At 44.9% G+C, this 23249-nt stretch overlaps 13 protein-coding genes across 13 annotated transcripts; 9 read left to right on the top strand and 4 right to left on the bottom strand.

Annotated features, from left to right (window-relative positions):
* Nucleotides 1-1246: 1246 nt before the first annotated feature.
* Nucleotides 1247-1732, top strand: VCUG_00942 (uncharacterized protein; the record flags this gene model as incomplete). Its single annotated transcript, XM_008075771.1, has 1 exon — nucleotides 1247-1732. One exon carries the CDS (start codon nucleotides 1247-1249, stop codon nucleotides 1730-1732), a length of 486 nt encoding a protein of 161 aa, XP_008073962.1.
* VCUG_00941 (uncharacterized protein) lies at nucleotides 1729-2085 on the top strand (the record flags this gene model as incomplete). Its single annotated transcript, XM_008075770.1, has 1 exon — nucleotides 1729-2085. One exon carries the CDS (start codon nucleotides 1729-1731, stop codon nucleotides 2083-2085), a length of 357 nt encoding a protein of 118 aa, XP_008073961.1.
* On the bottom strand, nucleotides 1850-4103 carry VCUG_00940 (uncharacterized protein; the record flags this gene model as incomplete). The annotated part of the gene is made up of 1 exon (XM_008075769.1): nucleotides 1850-4103. The coding sequence occupies one exon, from the start codon at nucleotides 4101-4103 to the stop codon at nucleotides 2421-2423; it is 1683 nt and encodes a 560-aa protein (XP_008073960.1). The 3' UTR covers nucleotides 1850-2420.
* A 531-nt stretch (nucleotides 4104-4634) lies between these two features.
* On the top strand, nucleotides 4635-5234 carry VCUG_00939 (small GTP-binding protein domain; the record flags this gene model as incomplete). The annotated part of the gene is made up of 1 exon (XM_008075768.1): nucleotides 4635-5234. One exon carries the CDS (start codon nucleotides 4635-4637, stop codon nucleotides 5232-5234), a length of 600 nt encoding a protein of 199 aa, XP_008073959.1.
* A 544-nt stretch (nucleotides 5235-5778) lies between these two features.
* VCUG_00938 (uncharacterized protein) lies at nucleotides 5779-8316 on the bottom strand. Its single transcript, XM_008075767.1, has one exon. It carries the CDS (start codon nucleotides 7963-7965, stop codon nucleotides 5992-5994), a length of 1974 nt encoding a protein of 657 aa, XP_008073958.1. The 5' UTR covers nucleotides 7966-8316; the 3' UTR covers nucleotides 5779-5991.
* A 579-nt stretch (nucleotides 8317-8895) lies between these two features.
* Nucleotides 8896-10473, top strand: VCUG_00937 (uncharacterized protein; the record flags this gene model as incomplete). Its single annotated transcript, XM_008075766.1, has 1 exon — nucleotides 8896-10473. The coding sequence occupies one exon, from the start codon at nucleotides 8896-8898 to the stop codon at nucleotides 10471-10473; it is 1578 nt and encodes a 525-aa protein (XP_008073957.1).
* Nucleotides 10474-10778: 305 nt separating this feature from the next.
* Nucleotides 10779-12029, top strand: VCUG_00936 (uncharacterized protein; the record flags this gene model as incomplete). Its single annotated transcript, XM_008075765.1, has 1 exon — nucleotides 10779-12029. One exon carries the CDS (start codon nucleotides 10779-10781, stop codon nucleotides 12027-12029), a length of 1251 nt encoding a protein of 416 aa, XP_008073956.1.
* Nucleotides 12030-12577: 548 nt separating this feature from the next.
* VCUG_00935 (uncharacterized protein) lies at nucleotides 12578-12919 on the top strand (the record flags this gene model as incomplete). The annotated part of the gene is made up of 1 exon (XM_008075764.1): nucleotides 12578-12919. One exon carries the CDS (start codon nucleotides 12578-12580, stop codon nucleotides 12917-12919), a length of 342 nt encoding a protein of 113 aa, XP_008073955.1.
* A 412-nt stretch (nucleotides 12920-13331) lies between these two features.
* Nucleotides 13332-13760, top strand: VCUG_00934 (uncharacterized protein; the record flags this gene model as incomplete). Its single annotated transcript, XM_008075763.1, has 1 exon — nucleotides 13332-13760. One exon carries the CDS (start codon nucleotides 13332-13334, stop codon nucleotides 13758-13760), a length of 429 nt encoding a protein of 142 aa, XP_008073954.1.
* On the bottom strand, nucleotides 13655-14593 carry VCUG_00933 (uncharacterized protein). The gene has a single exon (XM_008075762.1). It carries the CDS (start codon nucleotides 14514-14516, stop codon nucleotides 13791-13793), a length of 726 nt encoding a protein of 241 aa, XP_008073953.1. The 5' UTR covers nucleotides 14517-14593; the 3' UTR covers nucleotides 13655-13790.
* A 1269-nt stretch (nucleotides 14594-15862) lies between these two features.
* VCUG_00932 (AUR protein kinase) lies at nucleotides 15863-16774 on the top strand (the record flags this gene model as incomplete). Its single annotated transcript, XM_008075761.1, has 1 exon — nucleotides 15863-16774. One exon carries the CDS (start codon nucleotides 15863-15865, stop codon nucleotides 16730-16732), a length of 870 nt encoding a protein of 289 aa, XP_008073952.1. The 3' UTR covers nucleotides 16733-16774.
* Nucleotides 16775-17238: 464 nt separating this feature from the next.
* VCUG_00931 (uncharacterized protein) lies at nucleotides 17239-18903 on the bottom strand (the record flags this gene model as incomplete). The annotated part of the gene is made up of 1 exon (XM_008075760.1): nucleotides 17239-18903. The coding sequence occupies one exon, from the start codon at nucleotides 18901-18903 to the stop codon at nucleotides 17239-17241; it is 1665 nt and encodes a 554-aa protein (XP_008073951.1).
* Nucleotides 18904-19171: 268 nt separating this feature from the next.
* Nucleotides 19172-22623, top strand: VCUG_00930 (uncharacterized protein). The gene has a single exon (XM_008075759.1). The coding sequence runs from the start codon at nucleotides 19992-19994 to the stop codon at nucleotides 22581-22583; it is 2592 nt and encodes an 863-aa protein (XP_008073950.1). The 5' UTR covers nucleotides 19172-19991; the 3' UTR covers nucleotides 22584-22623.
* Nucleotides 22624-23249: the final 626 nt, after the last annotated feature.

Raw genomic sequence — 23249 nt, 5'->3', positions numbered from 1 at the left:
TCTGCACAAACCTGATTTTTGCCGGTGCATAGCCTCTTTCCTTTTGTTTGAAAGTCAGTTTTGAATGTTTCTTTGGCATGCCGTTGATATTTTCTCGCTCCTAACACCTCTGAACTGCGAGAATACAACTTTTTACACGTGAGCAACGTATATTTCAAATAGAAGCGGTTTCACTATCGGGTTTGATGCAACATCGTTGTTATATTCTGTAATAATTTATCATTCTATTCGTGCCAAGCATGACCATGGTAAGCATGGGTGATTTACCGCACCGAATCAACCAAATCCATGCCTTCTCATCTCAACATGCTGTAGATTACCACATGTGATAACAATGATCAACCAAATCCATGCCTTCTCATCCCAACATGCTGTAAAACACATTTCAACGGCAAAATTTCTTCGTTTCAAACACCCAACAAAAAATATGCTTTTGTATAAAACATCCACAATAAACGATAAAAGTGTCAAAAATTTATTGCGTTCATCTTTTTGTCTAGAACTGTTGCATCCATTATCATTTTGATGATCAAAACAATCGCTTCTCATGCTCTTCATTGCAGAGCTTGTTTGCCCCGATATTTGCGTTTCATTCTGTCACCACAAACCCCGTATTACATGTAGCATACCCTTCTTTCTCTTCCCATGGCTACCTTCACAAAACGCGCTTCGCCTAAATTGTTCATCAAAATTTCTGAGGAGGCCTAATCACTTGAAAGCTGCGATAAATCTACGTTCACATAATTTACACGGCTACATGCTCAGTAAGCCCCTTCTTGTTCAACTCATTCGCCGTGCATGACCTAAACGATGCAGGGCTTGCTACAGGCCTAAGAAGTGCCGCTAAGATATTATCCATGAATTGGATGGGGTATAAAAACTGCGATCACCTCCGTTGCCGCAGAAAAATACTTTAGGCGGATTTCTGACCGTTTGGTGTAACACTTCCCGGTGGTGTGCGCTATTTGTTACTTTTGCGGTGAAATTACTGATGGCCACTCAAAATAAGGGTCCCTGCACTGATACGTGCACTGCCTCACATAACATAGTTATTGGTATGCTAAAAGGATTCGCTACTGCTTATTGATCTATTATACCGCGTAAAAGTGTGTTTCTATGTTTATTCCATGCTTGTTTTAGCTGTATCAGCCGACTGGTCCGCTTATTTACCTCATTTCGGCGTGTTTCACCGAATCTGTTACAGATCGGCCATAAATAAATTGTTTTAGCCCCGTGAGCAGAACCGATGCTCACACGATCATCCGCTTTCCTACACAAGGAATTCAAAAGAACGAAAGACAATCCATCCTTTTCCATAGGATTGGTGGAAGGCAGTATTTATACGTGGGAGGTGATAATACTTGGTCCTTCGAACACGTTGTATGAAAATGGAATATTCAAGGCGATAATGCAGTTTCCAGAGAATTACCCCGATTCACCGCCAAAATTTCGATTTGTCTCAGACATGTGGCATCCCAACATTGACAAGGACGGCAACGTGTGCATCTCTATTTTGCACGAGCCGGGCGACGATATGTACGAATACGAGTGCGTTGCCGAGCGATGGATGCCCGTAAGAAATCCTGAGAGTGTTATTCTCAGCATCGTTGCGCTTCTTAACTGGCCGAATTCGGACAGCCCAGCAAATCTGGATGCGGCACGAGAATTTAGAGAGGACAAGATTCTTTACGATAAGAAGGTGCTAAGACTGACACAAAAAACACTAGAATGAATAAAATAATTAACTATGGGGCCATCCTTTTTTCATCTTGGCGCATCATGCACATTCCGTTTATTTATGGTTTGGCTATGTATGCAGCTCGTACGTGGCTGCACTCACAAATAGAAAGGGCTGCGCATTCTTTTATTTTATACCAGAAGCGTGTTTATTTATCTCAAAGTTTTCTTTATCAGGAGCTTAAATCGCATCTACTGCGTGGTTCAACATTAACATGCAGCAACAATTTTAATAGAACCGGCCTGAAACCGTCGCATATAGCATATTTTATACTTTTTATCCAAATGGAACACGGATTGTGCTTAAATCCAGAAAATATTTGTAATCTCTGTAAACGAATGCAATGATCGGTCCACTGCTCTGTTTCACGTTTTGGCGTGCAACACTGGAAACACATCACGAAACGTTAATCATAGGGTCATAGCACACCATTTAACTTTTAAATCAGTTAAAAAACCAAAGATTGCGAACTGTACGATGAACATCTACATTCACTGATGGTGCAATCTCTGCTCAAAATTTAGTTCTCTCTCCATCGCTGAACCATCCAATTGGCACGCTTTTGAATCGTTTCATACGTTCCTTTCACATATGATATAAACGTTTTTTAGCTGTTGTTGTGCGGGGTGACAAACCACGCATTCCTGACAATGCCATGAGTGCTCGAGCAAAAATTACATGCTTACGCTTCCATCGACTTATCAGTTGGGTGCGGATCACTGTCCAGCCATTGCAAATCCTTGACCTTAACGTTCATGTAGTAGTACAACTTGGACGGTGCCACATTCCTGCATTCCTTGATACACCCCCTCGGTACCACCAGCCCGATCTCCTCCTGCAAGTACGCAATCACATCGCGGTTCTTTCTGCAAAAAAAATAGCAGTGCAGCTCGCTCTTTGCAAATACTTTCACGTGCTCGATGAAGTAAATGCTCAGCTCGGGCAGATTAAAGACAAAATGGTTTATCTCCCGGTTCACTAGGTTTGAAATTACGTCCTTGGCATCCTCGTTGTACACCTCGTAATTCGCTGCAATTCCATTAATCTTTACGATGTTCTTGAAGTATTCGATCGCTTTAGGGTTAATGTCGTTGGCAATGACATAACATCCCTTTTTGAGTGCTTGCGTGCTTATAGGGCCGATCCCGCAGAACAGATCGGCAACGACATCGTTTTTCCTGAACTTTGCCACTAACTGTTCACGCGCACCGCTCAGCTTGCTGTTAAAATAGACATCACAGATATTGAACTCGAATCGTATAGCGTTTTCTGTGTATACAACATCTTTCTTATCCTCGCCCAGCAATAATTCGTACTCAGTGGTCCTGTACGTTTCCTTCACAACGTCATTCTTCAAAAAAATCGTTTTACAGCTCTTCAGCTCAAAAAAATATTCTGCGATTTCCTTTTTGTACTTTCTCTGCTCGTTGCTGAGATTGAGGATCATTGTTCTGCCGAGAACCTCAAACGAACGAGGCAGCAAATCACGTAAGTATGTTTTGAAACAATCAGATGAATGATATGCGTTAATATCAGAGTATACGTGAGAATCACCATCAACCTGCTGCAACGCACCGTTTCCTTCCTCTTCCAAACACGAAGGTGCCTTTTTCACGTTTTCTCCGCTGAAGCGGTCTTCTCCGGTAAATTTAGCATCTCCAATTTTACCAGAAACAGTACAGAACTGATCAGAAGGTGAGCTGTTCATCTTCGTTCGCTTGATCGCTGTGCATTTATCCTCGCTGTTCATCTTCGTTCGCTTGATCGCTGTGCATTTATCCTCGCTGTTCAATCTCTCGTTATTTTCGGTGATTTGTTTTACACCCGTCTCTTCGTCTTTTTTACGCGACCATCCTTTTTCTTTGCATATCACACGATATTCTTCACTTCCAGGTTCCTCACACTCCCGCGTTTCTTCGCAAAAGCGGTCTTCAGCCAAGCCACGCTCACTATTCGCCCCGTGTTTGCTCGAACAATCGCACATTCTGCTGATAATATCTGCGCTGTCTACAAACCGTGCTTTATTTTCATTTTTCCTTTTTTCTAGCACTTTTAAAGAAAAGCGGTCAAAAGCCTCCTCAGCCTTGATAACCAGTGTTACACAAACACTTCCCTCCACATATTCACTGATGAGCAGGTACTTCCCGTTCTTTTTCTCCCCGCCATCAATCTCAACAGTAAACTCTCTGTACTCTTTCTCCATGTCTATTATTCTTGGCACACCTTTCTGTTTAAACATGATTTGCCCGTATTTGAGCATAGCACTTCCGATTTGCCCGGTTTCGAGGTAAACAGCAAATAATTTGTGCATGGGGTGCAGCACCGGCACAACTTTTTTACCGTGTTCAAAGTGGTGAGAGGGCATAAAATTCGCATCTGGTACTCCTCACGTATATGCTATGTCCCATTTGCGATGGAACACTCTTTCAGATATAGCGTGCTTAGTAATTGCAATTTCCGCCCATCTTTTGCCCAGGATCGGATAGAAGCGATATAAATCGTTGGTATGCCTTCTCATTCACATATGCGCTAAAACTCGTCTGCTTATCAGCAGTGTGCCATCTCGTTAAGTACGCTATGCATTTTATCGTTAAAAAAGTATTTTTTTATTTTCATGCGCTGTTCCGTACACTTCACTTACCTGTCCCTGCAGAGAATGCCTTGTAATATCACACAAATGGTACGAGGAAAATTAGCGTAAGATTCTTGTTCATTGGCTAAGGATGCTGTGCGATATTAGGAAGGACCAGCATGTGCAATGCATATATCACCGATCAAGCACGTGAACTGCTACGTATCCACTACCGATCAAGCACGTGCACGTGTTGCAGGTCATCCTCTGTTTTGATGGCACAGTAAATGAGAAAATCATTTTTTTAATTTTATCCCATCAAACATGCACGACTACGATTTCCTCTTCAAAACCATCCTCATAGGGAACAGCGGCGTGGGCAAGACAAGCATTATAAACCGTTACGTGGACGAAACATACACGAAGAACTACATAAGCACGATAGGTGTGGACTTTAAGATCAAGACAATTGTGCGGCACGGAAAGACGGTCAAGCTGCAGATATGGGACACGGCAGGACAGGAACGGTTCCGCACGATAACAAGCTCGTACTATAGAGGAGCACACTGCATCATCGTAGTGTTTGATGTTACAGAGGAGGAGTCGTTCAGCGACGTAGCATCATGGATAGCTGAGGTCGAAAAGCACAAGGTAAACGACACACTGATAGTCCTTTTGGGCAACAAGATCGATGACAAGGAGAACATAGCGGTGAAGGACGGTGACGTGATGAAGATGATCGAAATGCATCGCTTGGACAAGTCCCTGTTCAAATACATAAGTGCAAAAGAGAACACCGATATTATGGCCGTGTTCGAGAGCATTGTTGACAAACTCATCGAAAGACATAAAATGGATGATGCGGAGAACGAGAACGAGTTTGCCGATATTAAAATACAGGAGAGAAAGCGAAGATGCTGTTGATAAATTTCTATTTTATTGGTCTTTGGCAGTTCGTGTGTCTTTAGTGAGTTCTGGGAAATACGTAATAACGGTACAGGTTCATCTCTAAGCCGAAGCATAGCACGCGTGTTATCTTGGGAGGTATTTTAGCTGGGGATAGGGCAGCTTCTGGCCATCATTTGAAGAGCCCTTTACACTTCGGCGTGGCATTGGTACAATAACTGGTGCGTAGTTTTCTTCGTGAGAATGTTGCATCGATAGAATGTAGGCGTGGCATTGGTACAATAACTGGTGCGTAGTTTTCTCCGTGAGAATGTTGCATCGATAGAAATGTAGGCGTGCCAGAACCGTTCAAAAGACCGGTTCAGCACCGCCTAATAATATTTGCTGTAAATTCTTTTTTATGATGAGCCTAACACTTCACCGCTCTTCCCGTATGGCGCAGCTTATGCGCCTTTGCAGCGAGAAGCATCTCAGATATCGCATTTTTACCTGCCATCCAGCGCTGTTAGCAGTGAACCTGTCGGTCAACGCTAATTAAACCATTTGTTCATCCGAAAGAATTGTTTTGATGCATTAATACGTGTTAAAGAGCTGGGCTCGGTGATCCGTACCCCCGTTTTACCTAGGTCAGGAAGCATTCGGTCAAAATTATTTTTTGCAAACACCTGAACCGGTAAGCGATCTACTGCTGGTCTAAGAAGATGCTTGTCCTGATACGAAAGAATAACAGTATCAACGAAGTACCCGCACCCTTCAAATGCTCACTAGCTCTATTTTACTTAGAATACCTATCAAACATGGCGATTAACTCTTTATCTCTGGCGAACAGCACGTTTTTCTTGTCTTCCCTCCTCAGCATGCATTTGATTTCGTCATACTTGCCGGTGATCTCGAGAATGGCGCCCAACTGTTTCAAAAGCCTGGCCGACTTGTTGATTTTGTAGGCTCTTGTGTAAAAATAGACGGATTCCTCGTATTTCTCTTTCTCTGTGTAGAAATTTCCCACGTTGATGAGTGTTTCATAGTTGTTGCTGTCAATGGAGAGTATTCGTAGAAAATACGAAATACCGTTGCCATGAATGGCCGTTTCAAGGCATCCCACCATGTGCAGCAGTGTTATGTTGTACGGAGAGTGATCCAGTGCTTGTTTGAGCAACGAAAGTGCTTTTTCGTATTGTTTATTTCGTATTCGATGAATTGCTTCAAGCTTGAGCGGCGTGTACGTCTTATACGCCCGGTATGAAAGTGTGTAATAGTACGTATTGTTGGTGAGCTCTGCGAGCAGATTGTACGTATTCACGAGATCAAATACGTCGGTTGCGTTGCTCTTCATGCATCCGTCTAGTTCTGCCAAGCCGTCAGCAGCATTGCGTGTTACGCTATCGGTTGGTATTGTCTGTTCGTTTGCGCCCGTATCACCCGTTTGCACGGTACTCTCCTTCATTGCTTCTGCGTCACACACATTCATACGTTTACCAAACACTTTTATCTCCATTTTTTCTTTCATACCCTGCAATTCCTTTATCATTTCCTGTTCCTTTCCCATTCCCAGGTAACATTTCGCCATCTTTTCATGTCTACCCAGGCAGGCAAAAATCTGCAAGGCGCTTTCAAAAAAATATTTCTTGAAAAGATTGTTGCCCAACACCTGTGCGTACTCAAAACCAAATATCAAGGGTGCCTCAAAACAGAACGATCTGACGAAGCACGGCTCATTGGTCTCGTCATAAAGGACATTCTTGTAGTGACTTAACACGTAGTCCTTCATGTCGTGGTCTTCATTTCTGTTGAAGAGGAGTCTGTCGAGGTATGCGCGTGCATACTCCAAGCACTCAGGTCCCTGCGACTTCAGAAGCAGCCGTATGATCGTTAAGAGCAAGTACTGCTCGTTCACGCAGAGTGAGAACACCTTGTAATCCTTAAATACATGGTCTCGTGTCTCAAACTTGTAAAGTTTTCTTTTCCCGTGGCTTCTCATGCGTGGTTTACCCGTATTTACAGGGCGTTCCGCTTTCTGATGCTCTGATTCACATCCGCTCACGCAATTCATCCCAAGCCCATGTACACCATCACTGTGCATGTTCATGATCCTTTTGTCCGTGATCGGCACAGCTTTGCCGTTCTCCTCTGTTTCGTGTATCCCGTTGCGTTCCATCGTTCCCGAGATGATCGTTTCTTGGTGCACAATCGCACTGCTTCTCGTTTCATTCTCCTCATTTTTTTGCTCTAGCCCTGCATGTTCCGCACCTGTTCTGTCCTGTACCTCTCCTTTGCTCCGCTCATCACCCACCACCTCAACGTTGCCACCGCACACTTCAACCGTATTGTCCCCTCCTCGTTGTGTGCAACCGCTGTGACACGTCACATCCAGCACGTATGTCACGTTCTCAATGCAGTTGTGTTGCTTAAACACCGCCTCCGCACCAATCACGTCCAACGAAACGCCGATCATCCGCTTGTACTTCTCCAAACACTCTTCGGCCGCGTTCAACATGTTCAGTTCAATGAGGATGTTAGCTTTCTCAAGCAGATTCTCCACCTTGCCGATATTTTCTATGATCAAGTTCTTGTACCTCTCGTTCTCGACCGAGCACTTGTAAAGAATGAACAAATGCCTGATGAAATCAACGCCATCGCAGTTCACTTCCTCCAGTAAATCGGCGCGTATTATACCAGGCCTATAAACCGGATTATTTTGCTGTTTGATGCCTTTAAAGTTCTCAAGGATGAATTTGTTCAATGTGCCCATCTCGCAGTTAAAGGGTGTAGCGGAGCACGCAATAAAAAGAATCTTCTAACCAACGGTGTGACGTGCGCCTACGGCATAGAAGCGAATTTTTATGCTCTGTGCGTACACGTACTACAGAACAGTTTATCGCACGTACCTACTTCCTCCTCTTCACGACAAAACGCCTCTCCTTCGTATTTACATTTCAACATGCCATGAAAATGCAGCATGCGCTCCTCTTTCAGGTACGCCCGCTGCACAATACCGTATGCAATTGCCAGGTACCTCGTATTTAGCCATGTACACGGTTTGTTAGGAATACTTCTCTCCATCCCAGCATTAAATCAAGTACCTCGTATTTAGCCATGTACACGGTTTGTTAGGAATACTTCTCTCCATCCCAGCATTACATCGTACTCTTCCCGAGCAAACGTGGTAATCAATAGGTGCACGTTTGCTAACTCCCATACCAATCGCACGAGCACCGTTCTTTGGTGCCTTCCAACACAAAATTAGATTTGCAGCTGGTCGATTGTTTGTGGTAACGAACAAAAATCGGGTACATTGCTGCTCACGTCACGTAAATTATTTTGAAGTATTCTATCACAGAAGAATGCGTTACATTGTTTTTTACCCAATATACGTTTATTTATCGCATTTTGTTGCTTACCTCTCGTTTTGATATGCGAAGTAGCTCTTTTTGTTACTTGGTGGTGCGGTGTATTTGATCGTATATAGCAGTTGGCATAGCGTAAGAGCACAAACACTGCTTACACTGCGATTGCCGCGTTCTTCAACCCCGGATCACAGAGAAACCGTGGTAAAGGACCGTTTTATGATTGCCGCGTTCTTCAACCCAGGATCACAGACAAACCGTGGTAAAGGACCGTTTTATGATTGCCGCGTTCTTCAACCCAGGATCACAGACAAACCGTGGTAAAGGACCGTTTTATGATTGCCGCGTTCTTCAACCCCGGATCACACATTTTCCATCCGTGCCCATGCATTGATAAATGCACTTCCTTTACAAATCCACGATCAATGCGTTTCATGCACAAACAAAAACAAAGTGAGCATTCGCATAAACACGACCAGAGGAAACGTGCGCACATCAAAGAGAAGGAACAAATGAACATGCGCCTAAAGAAATCATACTTTGATACCGAGTCTTCCGAGGTGTACTACCTGAGCGAGAAGCTGGGCAAGATCGAGCGCAACACGCATGTATGCATACGGCAGTTTGTGGGAAGAATGCCTTTTACCCAGTTCATCAAATTGACGTACAGCTACTACACGTGCCCGTTGCGTGTGTACTTGTTCACTAAGATGAACAAAATCCTGACCATGGTGCTGTTCATCACGGTGTTCTCCATCATTCTCAACTACCTGCAGAACTTCAACAAGAAGGTGTTCAGGGTGGTGCTTGTATCCCGGTGGATGGCGGTGCTCATCGCAGTTATGCTGGTGTACCAGACCGTGTTCTTCGTGGGCGCTGTACGCCATCGTTACAAGGGGTACCTCATTTTCAAGTACGTGTACCGCTTTCAGCCACAGGTTAAATTCGCACGCATCCTCCGATGCATAAAAGCGGTGTTTAGCCGGCACTATGACGTTAAAATAACGAGAAAGCGCATAAAACGCATAATTTCGTTCGAGGACGATCTCTACGCACACCTCGTGCGCAAAGAGACAGTCACAAATGTGTTCTACACCACGCTCCTTGAGCGGCTTGTACGGTACCTCTTTCCGCTGGACCAGAACACGATCACACGCACCGAGCACACCCACATGAAGAGAAAGAATTATCTCGTGATCGCAGGCCTTGTGCTGTGCTCGCCCATTCTATGTACGCTGCTGCTCATCTCACGCACCGTTGATATGATCAGTACGGGCAGCAGTCTCGCACACGTTCTCGCTTACGACTACTCTCCGCTGAGCATCGTGCGTCTGAGGCGGTACGGCGTGCTACCGCACGTGTACAAGGCCGCGGTACACCGCAGCTACAAACACGCGCTACGCATGCTACGCACGAACGAGCACGGCATTGCGCGCGTTCTCATGAAATGTGTGCTGATTGTGTGCTCCACCACCATCTTCGTGCTTGTGCTCGTGCTCCTCAAAATGTTTGTGTACCAGAGAGGCCTCCTCAACCTTGAGCTCATCCAATACCGTCTTGAACTGCAGATCACCCGCCACACCACCCTTGTCCTCAGGCTCATCGATATCATTTACATCATAGGCTTCCTATTCTACATCAAGAACAGCATTAATGTGTGTACCGATAGAACGTACAGCACCAAGAGGTCGTTTAAGAAATGGACAAACGCTCTCAAGACCAGCGCGTATCGATACAACAGATCATCACATGTTCTCATCCGTGCCATGATGAAGCGTAGGATCGTGATGGTGCTTCGTGAGTGCGCAGCGCCCTTTGTGGCACCCTGGCAATTGTTGCGTATTAACGCACGTATTGAAGATTTTTATGAGCGGGCAAGACGGTCCTTCGTATTCAGACGTACCACATTTTGAGAACATTGCGGTATGACGGCAATAGAGCGGGAACAAGGCAAAGAATGTGCGATAAGAAGTACGGTAATTGTAAAGTGGTGTGATAACGTGCAACATGCAAATACCGGTGCCGTAGGAGATGTTCTGCGGTAACACTCCTGGTAGGAATTATCAGTTACTGCTATCGCTGTCTTTATTATTTTCATTGCCACCAATACGTATTGTCTTTGGTATAGCCACACAATGCTTCTTCAACCACCACATACACAGCCCTACGTTTGTTACACACCCTGTTCATAAAAAATGCATATTTACTCTACCCCCCCATGAAAAATCGTATCGCGTATTTCTACGATTCAAACATCGGAAACTACCACTACTCAGAGGGGCACCCTATGAAGCCGCACAGGGTGCGCATGACGCATTCTCTGCTCGTGAACTACTCGCTGTACAAGCACATGAACGTGTACAAGCCTACGATGGCAAGCTTTGAGAATTTGACAAATTTTCATTCGATTGACTACATAAACTTCTTACAGAGCGTGAGTCAGTCCAATATGGATGATATGATCAAGGACCTGCAGAAATTCAATGTGGGCGATGACTGCCCCATCTTCAGGGGGCTGTACGACTACTGCCGGTCGACCGCTGGTTCATCGCTGTGTGCAACATACAAGCTGAACACGAGAGAGGCTGACATTGCGATCAACTGGTCAGGTGGGCTGCATCACGCGAAACGAGGCGAGGCGAGTGGTTTCTGCTATGTGAACGACATCGTGCTGGGCATACTCGAGCTGCTCAAGTACAACGAGCGCGTAATGTACATTGATATCGACTGCCACCACGGTGACGGTGTCGAAGAGGCGTTCTATACCACAGACCGTGTGATGACGGTCTCGTTCCACAAGTACGGCGAATACTTCCCAGGCACCGGTGCACTCAAGGACACGGGGCTGCTCAGAGGCAAGAACTACGCGATCAACGTGCCGTTGAGGGACGGTATTGATGATTTTTCGTACCAAAGCATCTTCGGGCCCATCGTATCTCGAGCGGTTGAGATGTTCAGGCCGTCTGCCATCGTCCTGCAGTGCGGTGCGGACTCACTTGCAGGAGACCGTCTGGGCTGTTTCAATCTCACGAGCAAAGGACATGCGGAATGCGTGCGATACGTCAAGAACCTGCAGATACCTCTGCTTGTACTTGGTGGCGGTGGATATACCATAAAGAATGTATCACGTACGTGGACGTACGAGACAGCCATAATATGTGATGTACAGATAGCTGAGGACCTGCCGTACAACGAGTACATGGAGCACTTTGGGCCGGAATACAAGATACACGTATTGCCCAGCAATATGGAGAATCACAACACTGCAGATTTCTTGCAATCGATTGTACAAACGGTTTATGAGAACCTGAGGAATGTTACGGCCTGTCCGAGTGTGCAGATGATGGACATTCCTGATTCGTTTGTAACGATGGAGGATGAGGACGTGATATGGTCCAAGTTTAAGGACGAGTATTTCATTAAGAGTGAGGAGAGTGCGAATGAGGAGGAAGTAGCGGTTGAGGGGTAGGATGGTACGATGTGGTTAATGATGTGGTTTATTGGGTGGGATGTGTGGGGTGAAGAGTGCGCTTGGATGGTGGGTGAAGAGTGCGCTTGGATGGTGCGGGATGATGATATCTGCTATCGTAGGGTAAGGCTGAGAAGTGTAAGAACTATAAATGATTAAAAAACGGATTGCTATGAATGATTTTGCGCTGTTGAACGGAGCGTATCCGTAAAATAGGCCGGTGTACCAATTGCAAGGTACCCACTAGTTCACCGTACGAATGCTCACTGATCCGCCTTAACACCCTTTCTATCAAAATTACGTTTATTACCCTTCTGTGCCAGCACCGAACAGTGTATTCTCATCTTTTCTTCAACAGCTTTATTTACTTCTACACCACCTTCACACGTACAGCGCAGTCCCCAATTACCATGCATCAATCCACCCCATACCAATTCAACCGAGTAAGCACATTTAAAGGTTACACAGCGGTACATGATCAGGCTTAGCCACCATGTTAAGTATCAACAAATTCTATTTTTAATAATAAATTTATTTATCGTACTTCCATGCTGATAGGTTCATTCAGATTGATCGCTGCGCATGCCACGTATTCTACAGTACATGCACTTCTACGAATAGCTACTCAAACTTCAAAATCACATATTTCTACGGAAGCGCAAACTAAAAAATATATTCAACCTAAAGCAACACGTGCTTCCTCCGTTCTGATGTACGATCAATTACCTACAATATTTACAACAGATCATCTTTCAAGCCATTCTTCGTTTGCATGTACTGTTCTATCCCTGTTTATTTTATGCTACGGTGTATCAAACTGCTGTACTGATCGTTCACCTACGGAGGGCTACACAATGTTTTACAACTATTTTCTTGATCAAGAACCGTAATAATCTATCAAAGTGGCACTACAACACGTATTTTACCTTGTATCACCACTTTGATAGATTATTACGGTGTGTTATAGCAATTCGTGCTTATTACATAGTTACCATTATTTTAATCTTTCCACGTATAGCGCTTTTCTTACTACCACAACCCAATATCAATTCTCTCCTTTCTCAATATTATCTTTCTTTACCCTCCAACCACCTGTAACTCTTGCGTAATTGTTTCTCCTCTTTATTTCTCGTCATCAATTCGTTAGTGCATCGTATCAAAACTTCTTGTCATTTAAAATTATACCTGTTGTACCTCGATCAAATCCTGAACAGGTATCTTTTCCTATTCGCAACCATTTCCATTATTTTTATACGCACCCCAGATTTATCATTCATACAGCGCTCTGCTCCCATATCAGGCATGTCTTACCCATCTATTCATATATACTACCTGTCCATACTAGTCTATATGATGTACCGTACCGTTTTTATCCTGTACTTTGTCTTATTCCTTGTCTTATTCCTTGTCTTATTCCTTGTCTTATTCCTTGTCTTATTCCTTGTCTTGTACCTTGTCTTATTCCTTGTCTTATTCCTTGTCTTATTCCTTGTCTTGTACCTTGTCTTATTCCTTGTCTTATTCCTTGTCTTATTCCTTGTCTTGTACCTTGTCTTATTTCTACTCCATTCTTATTTCTACTCCATTCTTATTTCTACTCCATTCTTATTCCTACCCTATTATTTCTACTCCATTCTTATTTCTACTCCCATTCCCTTACTTTATTCCCTCTATTACCCCCCAATTCTCCATACTACCCCCCCATACACCGCATTCATTACCGTGCTCTAATTCACATCTCTGTTCCACTCATCAACCTTCTCAGTCTATCAAATCGTACAAAATATTGATCGGCTTCTTACACAGCGGGCATATATCATCGATATTAAACCACTCATCAATACAGTTGAGATGAAAGTGGTGATTGCACGGAAGTATTTTTATCTTATCATTCACGTTGTACTCCGCAAGACAGATCGAACAGTTAGCGTTTTCCTTGTTTATCTCACCGGTGTTCTTGTACTCGATCACGGGCAGGTTGGGCTTGAAGTACGCAATGATGAAGATGAGCAGAACGATCGCAATGAGCGGTGAAACTACCACAAATATGCCGAGGTATGACCACGTAAGTGTGGTATAGTACAGGAGCGGTGCACTGATCTTGCATGTCTTGCACTCCTGTGTCCAATGAAAGCCGGTAAGGCACCAAAACAGGGAGAACGCATCAACGAAGTTGCTGAAAAGACTGAGTTCGTTGTTATCCTGGATATCAGGCAGCCTCGCCACCCTAAAATACTCCCGGTGCCGCAGGAAGAACAGTATGAGCTGCACGAGTACGAGCACGTTGTACACGCTGATAAACAGCTTGAAAGGTGCCTTGCTGTGCTGGTTCATCGTTACAACAAGAACGCTCGTGTTGAAAATAACCTGTAACGACTTGAAAATGAGTACGACGACCACGAACCATTTTATGCATTGCAGAGCGCTAAGGCGCTCCATAAAGCGTGTGATACGCTGCGTTTGAGATCTTTGCAGTGGGCTGTCCATCCTTGGTACGTGCTGTGTTTGTTTACCCTTTTTTTATTTTTTTTATTTTTAATTGATGTGCCGTCATTGGTGTGCTCTAAAACGTGGTGATTGATCAATGAGAAACGGAGGGGTAAGCAGATCGGCGATGGGCATTTGGCAGATATGGTTGGCACGGTCTATGGCAGAGCTGCTTGTGTAGCGGAGAGTTGTTCTGTCCATGAAGAAGTACGGTTTTAGCGTATCATTGTGAAATCTTTCCGTGTGGTTGAATTGCTTTGCCGCCGTGCATTACGAGATGCAATCGGTGCGCCGCTGATAAGCACGATACGGTAGAAGTGTTATGCATCGCAGTGAATTAACATGTACGCAATAATTCGCATAAATGGCATAAAAATGTAAATATGGCAATAAACTGCACCATTACGAATAATTGACTTCTTTCGAACATTTCATTGCATAAAGAGTAAATTAATGCATTTCTCCAAAAATATAGCTAAGTATATCGCAAAGCGCTTCTCACCGCTTCGAACTTGTCACGTCCCTTTCACGCATAATCATCCAACCAGATAAGAACCCTTTAAATGGTAGAAAGACTAAATAAAGTTTTTAGACCACGATGACACGATCGTGAAAGGAGAAAAGCACTTCACGCATGATCGTGATCTCTTACATCACGTTTAGCACCGTAGCAATCAATCGTTCATCCGTGCCCAACCATGGTAAACTGTTTATGCACCGTGCTTACACCTGCCTTATTTTATGCGAACTTTATTGCCGTGTGCACCGTGCATAATCAGCAAAAAGCTACCAATTTTGTTTTAAGACACGGTCTTAAACGGAAGAGGTGTAAGCATTGGTAGTTGTTCAGTACACGGTGGAAAGGTGCTCGTGAGTGCTGTAGAAGGATATTTTATTTAATGCTGACATGAAGAATTTTAAAATTTACAGCGTACGATTACGATCACAGATACAAAACATGCACCGTTATTGTGGTACACGTTTTGGTGCTGCATCACGGGGAGAGCGGTTCAAACGTACTGCCGTGGCGTGCGTACACTTGGCGAGTTAGAACGGTATTAGAGACTGTTCTTAGAAGTACTGCCGTAATGATTTATGAAAAATAGCACTTATGGATCATGTTGGAGGATTATTTACGCTGTTCGGTGCACTACGGTGTAAAACACTGTTCAGCCCTGTGATGAAGGCACCACGGTGTAAAACACTGTTCAGCCCTGTGTAGACGGCACCACGGTGTAAAACACTGTTCAGCCCTGTGTAGACGGCACCACGGTGTAAAACACTGTTCAGCCCTGTGATGAAGGCACTATCATCTAAAATCATTCTATCCTCTCATGCCAACACGTATGCATCTGAACCACCCCCCAGGTACTAAACTGCTGTGCGATGGGGGTGCCCTTAAAATGAAGAATTGGACACTCGATGACTTCGAACTAGGTGCACCGTTAGGTGCTGGTCAGTTTGGACAGGTATGGCTGGTACGTGAAAAAGTGCGCAACTATCTTCTAGCACTGAAAATAATTCCTAAGTCAATCGTTGAAAAGACGGACAGCTACCGGCAACTGAGAAGAGAATTGGAAATACACACGAAACTACGCTCGCCATACATACTACGGTGCTACGGACACTTCCACGACAAAAACAACATTTATTTGGTCCTGGAGTACGCGAACAACGGTGAACTATTCCACCATTTGGTGGAGAAGGGCAAATTTGACGAGAAAACGGCTGCAAATTACGTATACCAGGTGTTGCACGCTGTGAGAACGATGCATTTGCAGAAAGTGATTCACAGGGATCTTAAACCGGAGAACATACTCATAGGATGCGACAACAAACTACGAATAGCAGATTTTGGATGGTCGGTGTGCAACATAGACCAGAAAAGAGGTACGTTTTGTGGTACACAGGAGTACCTGTGCCCAGAGATAATTAACAAGAACCAGTACAGCGACAAGGTGGACATGTGGTGCATCGGTATTCTTACATACGAGTTGTTGGTGGGGAACACACCGTTTGAGGCACCCGATAGGACAACCCGGGACGCGTACAGAAAGATTAGAAACCTGGAGTACGATCTGCCAAAGTTTCTCAGCGAAAGTGCGCGGCGGTTCATCGAGAGACTGCTGGTTGTTGAGAGTGAAAAACGGCCGGATGTGAACGAAATGCTGAATGATCCATGGATTACAGGGAATATATGCGTAAACGGTGCATAAGGAGGAGTGCTGCGGAGAGTGTATTATTAAAGGTTACGTGGTTATGTTCGCGCGGTACTCCCTGCTAAGTTGTGTTAAGCGCTATCCCTTGTACCAGAAATGCGTTTGATTGATTTATTCATCTTTTTCGCCCAAAATCAATTTTCCACTTCGTACAGCACCTAAGCGTAGCGCTCTGCCGGTATTTAATTCTCATTCGTTTACCACAGGCCCTAACCTCAAATTCTCGCCACCGCGTTGTTTGAGCATACAGCGCAGCGGTTCGTACCAAAACAGAGATAATAATACGATGCGAAGGTTTTTCGCTTCTGTAACACAAAGATGGTCGATCAAATGCCCTGTCTTTCGCTTAAATCAGCAGCCCTGTGCACAACACCGGAAACAAACGTGGTAACACCATGTTTGTATTCCCAGCAGGCAACACTTTACGCACGACCACGCGCAAACAAAACCGGCCTTCCCACTTTTCATATTAAGTGATTTAATTACAACAAAAGCCGATCATCTCAGTACTCCTCTTTCGCGTCCCTCCGCTCCTTGAGCAGCTCGGCGACCGTCTTTTTGAGCATGTCATAGTTCCCCTTCAGCACCGTATTCTCTCTCCTCACTTTTTCCATCTTCCTGCAGAACATGCGCACTTCATCTTGGTACACCACCTTCAGCTTGTCAACCAGCTCAAGACCGTTCTCTATCACGCCACGGTCGGTGTCCCTCAGCTTTTTCTCACACTCCAAGAAATTAACGCGCTGCTCCAGCGCACTTATATTCTGGTTCTTCATTTTGATGAGCGCCTTTATCTCGCAAATGATCGCTTTCAGATGTGCGTTCTCCTCTCTAAGCGTCTCATTCCGCAGCTTTTCGTGCGCAATAACGCTCAGTACCTTCTTCTCGTCCTCATGAGCAAAGTGTCGCTCGGTGCCCACCAGGCCTGTGCTGTACTCGTTCGCTTTATCCTTGTACCCACCGTCATTTTCGTTGCTCGTGCTCTCCCTGTAGTCCCCCATGTCTTGTGCCCCGTTCTCATTGCTCGTGCCCTGCTGTGCACCATCCGAGCGGCAGTGCTCACTTCTTCCCTCGCTCAGCCTCAGCAAAACTTCACTTGCCTCACACTGCGTGATCAGCCCACCGTCATCATACGCATCCTCCTGCACGTAGTCGTTCTCTTTTTTCATGTGCTCCTTTATTTGCACGGTTTTATTTGTTTGCTCCTTTAAATTTTGAGCGCCCTGTTCTCCTTTTTGGCCTTGATCTGCACACACGAAATCACCTGAACACAAAATTGGCCTCATAAACGTGTCGTGTCCGTTCAACTCGTGCGTCATAAGTGACTGCCCGTCAGTGCCTGTCACATCGTGTGATTGTTCCTGAGTGTCAACCGCCTTGCACCCAATCAAAGCACCATTTTCACCCGAAAATGGAATTTCTCTCTTTTCAACCATCACGTGCACCGGGCCATTTAATTGCTCCTTTTGACCACATGGAACGGTCCTATCGGTGGCACACTGTGATTGAGTTAATGTGTGTGACTGGATTGATCGGTTGATGTGATCAATCTCAGCCCTGGAAAAAGCAGAGTTACAGCCCGGCAGTGCCTGGTCACTCCACAAGCAGTCAGATGTGCTGATTAAAGTACCGTTTCCTGTTTGGTTCACCACTGCCCTGGTCGTAACCGGTGTGTCCATCTCTACTCCCGCGTTCTGCGGGGTGTACGCATTTGGTAGTTCCGCTTTTATTCCTCCTTTAGACGAATCGTCCATGTCCTGTTCAGTAACCGCGTTCAAGTCCATTTCCCTCCGCAATACCCCGTCTGCCGCGGTACCACTCATCAAACTGTTCTTTTCATATTTCGCAACGCTACCGGTCGCCAAGCAATCCTTCTTTACTCCCTCATCCACACCGTACGTGACAATGCCATGCATCTCGTTTCGTTCTACTCCCTCATCCACACCGTACGTTACACACTCATCAGTACCGCTCATACGTTCGTTAACACCATTTTTCCCACCATCAACCGCATCATCTCCTTTCGATCCATCACCACCCACACACAACGAATCACATTTCTTACCACCACTCCCATTATCATCAACCATGCTATCGGCAAATAAACTTGTATTTCTCCTGATGGTAATCTTTTTGATTTTTCTTAGTTTTCTTCTTTTTGAGGACATTGCGATTCAAGGGTTCGCGTAAAAAATGTTTGGGAAGGACGAGCCGGTTTTTTAGGGTTGGTGTTATGAGCGGTAACTTAGAAGAGATAGGGTTAGAAGGTAAGATTTAGAGGGTAAAGAGAAGTTAGGTTAGAGGGTAAAGAGAAGGGTTAGAGGGTAAAGAGAGGTTAGGTTAGAGGGTAAAGAGAAGAGTTAGAGGGTAAAAGAAAAAGTGCAGCATAAAACCAATTAAAACCGAGTAAATACATCGTAGGGTAGAAATACGTAGAACATAATGAATCGGTGATGCAGGTGTTAATAATCCATTAGAATACGAACAAGAGTATGAGACGGGACGAAAAGAAAATGGTACTAAGAGTTGTGCCGGGGATAGGACGTAATTATGGAAAAGTGGTTTACGTAAAGTATTGTGCATCAGGGCTGCTTCTCATGTGTTTAAAAGGGTTAGAGGGTTACCTGTTCAATACGTGGCATTTTAAAAATATTACCGGGTCCAAGGTGCACTAACAGATATTTTAAAGCGCTCCTATGTTGTTGAGGCATCTTCCTGATTTTACGTGCGAATCAAATCGCATATTTGGAGGAATTGCGTAAACGAACGTATAAAATGCTTTATAATAGTACTGGGCTGATCAACGGTTGATGCATGTGTGACAGGTAGCTGTGAATGAAGGGTGATCGAGTGCTACAGCCATGTTGCGATCGAAGAGCGCCTTTGTGGCATTACCACACGGTCATGGCTGTGGCATTGGATGAAAAGGATCGAACGGTCAGGCAATTTTTTGCAGGAGGATTGGTGTGCACATTTATTTCTACTCCAAGTAATTTGCTGTGTTACGCGCAGCTGCACACTCTTCGGTAACCGGAAGAGCGAGTAGCACCGTACTGCTGCGGGTGTCTACGTGTCGCATTACGATGCACGCAACAGCACGCTATGCTCCTATTTTCAATGCCCGTCATTTTCTAACGTACTCGCCATCGTTTTGCCTTTCCTTGTCTGCCAAACTGTTCCATTCATCGCCACCCGATCAAAAACAAAACACTTCCGTTTCATCGTCCAAATATTAACGCTCACACAATCCTGCACCATGACCATACCATCATCACTCAGAGAATACTTTCTAGGTCCTGCACTCACCTTCCACCACCAAAAGACGATCATGTCTACGCTGTACAACCAGCTCAACAATCCACGCTTCTTCAGGCTGGTGGTCATCGTTACACTTATTTCATTCTTTGCACTTGTTGTGCGTGTTATAAGGTTGAAGAGACAGACCGGGCTGTTGCCGTTCGTGATGGGCGGTATTTTGATTTACTCGGGTTTTTGTTTGGAGAGGAGTTTTCGGGTTGGGATGCTGATGGACGTGAGTGGGAATAAATGGAGAGATGTGATTGGAGTGGGCGGTATCAGGAACAGCTATGTGAAGGAAAAGATTCTTTACTTGTTTAGACGGCCTAAGGATGATAATGGAAAGGTGGGAAGCGGTGAAATGGGCGAGGGCAAGGCGGTTAAAGATGAACTGAGTGAAGGACGAGTTGGAGACGATGCTAGAGCAGCAAATGAGAACGTAAATGGTGCTAGAGCAGCAAGTGAGAACGTAAATGGTGCTAAAGCAGCAAGTGAGAGCGTAAATGGTGCTAGAGCAGCGAACGAAACAAATGCTAAGATGGGAACGGATAATGGAACAGGAACGAATGACAATGACGAAGATGATAACCACGAAAATGAAATGGAATATAGCCAGAACATGAAGGAGAGCACACGAATAGGCAGCAAGATGCTGAATGATGGCGGACTAGCGATGGCAGATAAGGCAAGTGGCCAAAGAACGGATGCAATAAGGGAAGGAAAGGATGCCAAAGAAAGAAAAAATGTGGTAAGTAGACAGGTCGTGATAAAAAAGGTGGGTAAAAAAAGTGGAAATGGTGTGCCCGCAAACAACTCACCGCCGAATAGCTCTGATACTCCGGCACAGGACACACCGATCAATGACACGGATAGGCCGAAAGGAACAGAAAACGGCGTATTGAAAGACGAGAGCACCCCACGGGAGGTGTCAGAGGCACTAGCAAACACAAAGACGATGTACAACGACACATTTGAACAGAAATCATTCATAATATCACTCAAACAGACGATGCTTCGCAAAGAGAACGCAGTCAATCGCACCAAATCGCTGCTCGCATCGCTCAAGAAAACAAAAAAGTACGTGGCGGAGGATTTGAGGCTGTTCGAGGACAATTTCGAGAATTTCCTGAGGGCGAGCGCTGATGTGGGTGATGTGCTCTCTAATGCAGATATTAGCGCAGATCTGTACAAAATAGATATGCAAGAGCTGAAGAAAGATGTGGGGGAGCGTATTGGTATTGTGGACGTGTTGGAAGGCTTCTTAAGGATCACAAAAGGGCAGAAAAACATTTCGGGAGACGGTTCAACGGGCAGTATCAAATTTTATCTGGGGAACGGGGATCGTTTACAAGAGGGATATGGTGTGAACGGTAGACCGAGTGTTTTTGACATCGGTCTTAAGGACAGCGCTGCGAATTTGGTAGCAGGCACAGGGACTGCGAACAACGTGGTAAATGCGCTGGACACGGTTAAGGACAGCGCTGTGAATCTGTTGCCCGGTTTAGGCCACAAGGGCATTGCACTAGGAATGCCCAGCTCTAGCACCAAGGTTAACGCGCTGAATTTGTTACCTGGCCCATCAACCACGGACAGGAGACCAAATGGTGGATTTTTCAGTGCCCTGCTTGGCACAGGAACCGGCAACAGCGCAATCTATGAGCCTTTAAAAGCAGAAGACGTAAAATTTGCAGGACTTAATAATGAAAAGTTTGAGGCGGAAAAGCGGACAGAACATAAGTCACCGTTTGATCTGCAAGAAACACAAAATCTCGTAAAAATACAGGTATTTATGATACTACAAGGCCTGATATGCCTGACAATCTTCATCTTTATGATTTGCAATCTGCTCGACATAATTCCAATTTTCAAGCTGATCCTGTTGGTGATTCTGATCGGCAACATTTTCATAGGCATTGTGAGCATGGTGTATGCACAGGCACTCGCCAAGAAGTGTGTGCTCATGGATGTGCCGAACTGCAACAAAAAGAATCTTTTTGATGTGGAAGAGGTTGTAGACATCCTGAATGAGCAGCAGGAGACGGACAAGCACGATGCTCTTTCATTCATAGAGCGTAAATTTGAGGAGAACTATGAGCAGCTGAGCGTGGTGGTCGCACAGCTGCAGAAGTACATGGAGGGCAGTGACAGCAAGGTAACCCACAAAATAGATGTGTTTAAGAATCTTATCAACAAGCTGCTGTTTATTGAGACACATTTCTCGCAGCCTAACCGGCTGTACGTGCCTGTGTATGCCATGAAAAGGTTCCTTGAAGATCTGCAGCAGCAGCTCGTCGAGATATCGTACACCGCACTCTTTCCCATCTACAGAGACTTTCTGGAATGCGCGATTTTCTTTGAGCAAGAAAAAGGCAGCGTAAAGAACAGGGTGAACAACTTCTTGCGACTGAACACGAAGCGGAAGGAGGAGAAGGCAAATGAGAAGTGCAAGAAGAAGATCAAGAAGATTTGTAAGGCGAAGAAGGACTATGAGGAGCTTGCGTTCGCGCTGACCTCCTTCGGCATTGTGTTTGTGATCCTGGTGTGCTTCTAGTGGAGCATCAGCGGGGTGTGCGACACGTAATAAAGCAACGTTGATTTTAACATTTAAGTACGTTTTATGGCGTGGAAGGTCTTCAGCATTTCCTTAGACCACGCTAAGCTGAGCATTGCATCATCGTAAATAGCACATCGAATAGAAAATCATCTTTCTCACACGTTCCGTTTCTCGTAACTGCCAGATAAAGTACAAAATCGTGCGTAGAGCGGTTCACAGTCTTTTAAATGGCATCATCCTGCTACCACGGAGTAAAAGATCCTTCCTTGCAATACAAGTGAAGCAAAAAAATATTTGTACGGTACAAACCACTCATTTTTATAAAAGGGCTCGTCATTTAAAGCATTTACATTGCTCATCGTGGAACACACACCACGTCAGGACGTGTACACTGCTCATAAAATAATCGCAACACGGATAAGCACACCAACGATGCACTACCTTTCAGGCACATACCTGGTTACAGCATGATAGATCCGCTCTACCGCCCACAAAACCGCAAATAACACCAAAATAAGATTTAATTACGGTGAATCAGAACGTTACTTCGTCACCGCTCAGACAGGGATAACTGGAAAAACGGTTTCATCATTTTCACGGGGGTAAAAAATTTGCATCTTTTTGAGCACAGCGGCACACCTCTGCAAATTGGTAGCAGCACTA

Source organism: Vavraia culicis (assembly GCF_000192795.1).
Source record: "Vavraia culicis subsp. floridensis unplaced genomic scaffold supercont1.12, whole genome shotgun sequence".
Lineage (NCBI taxonomy): Eukaryota > Fungi > Microsporidia > Pleistophoridae > Vavraia > Vavraia culicis.
Note: the sequence above shows the minus strand (reverse complement) of the source record. Positions and strands in the feature narration are given on the sequence as shown.

Bases quoted from the DNA above. Each gene is read 5' to 3' on its own strand.
- VCUG_00933 (XM_008075762.1), bottom strand. From the start codon at position 14,516: ATGGACAGCCCACTGCAAAGATCTCAAACGCAGCGTATCACACGCTTT.
- VCUG_00938 (XM_008075767.1), bottom strand. From the start codon at position 7,965: ATGGGCACATTGAACAAATTCATCCTTGAGAACTTTAAAGGCATCAAA.
- VCUG_00930 (XM_008075759.1), top strand. From the start codon at position 19,992: ATGACCATACCATCATCACTCAGAGAATACTTTCTAGGTCCTGCACTC.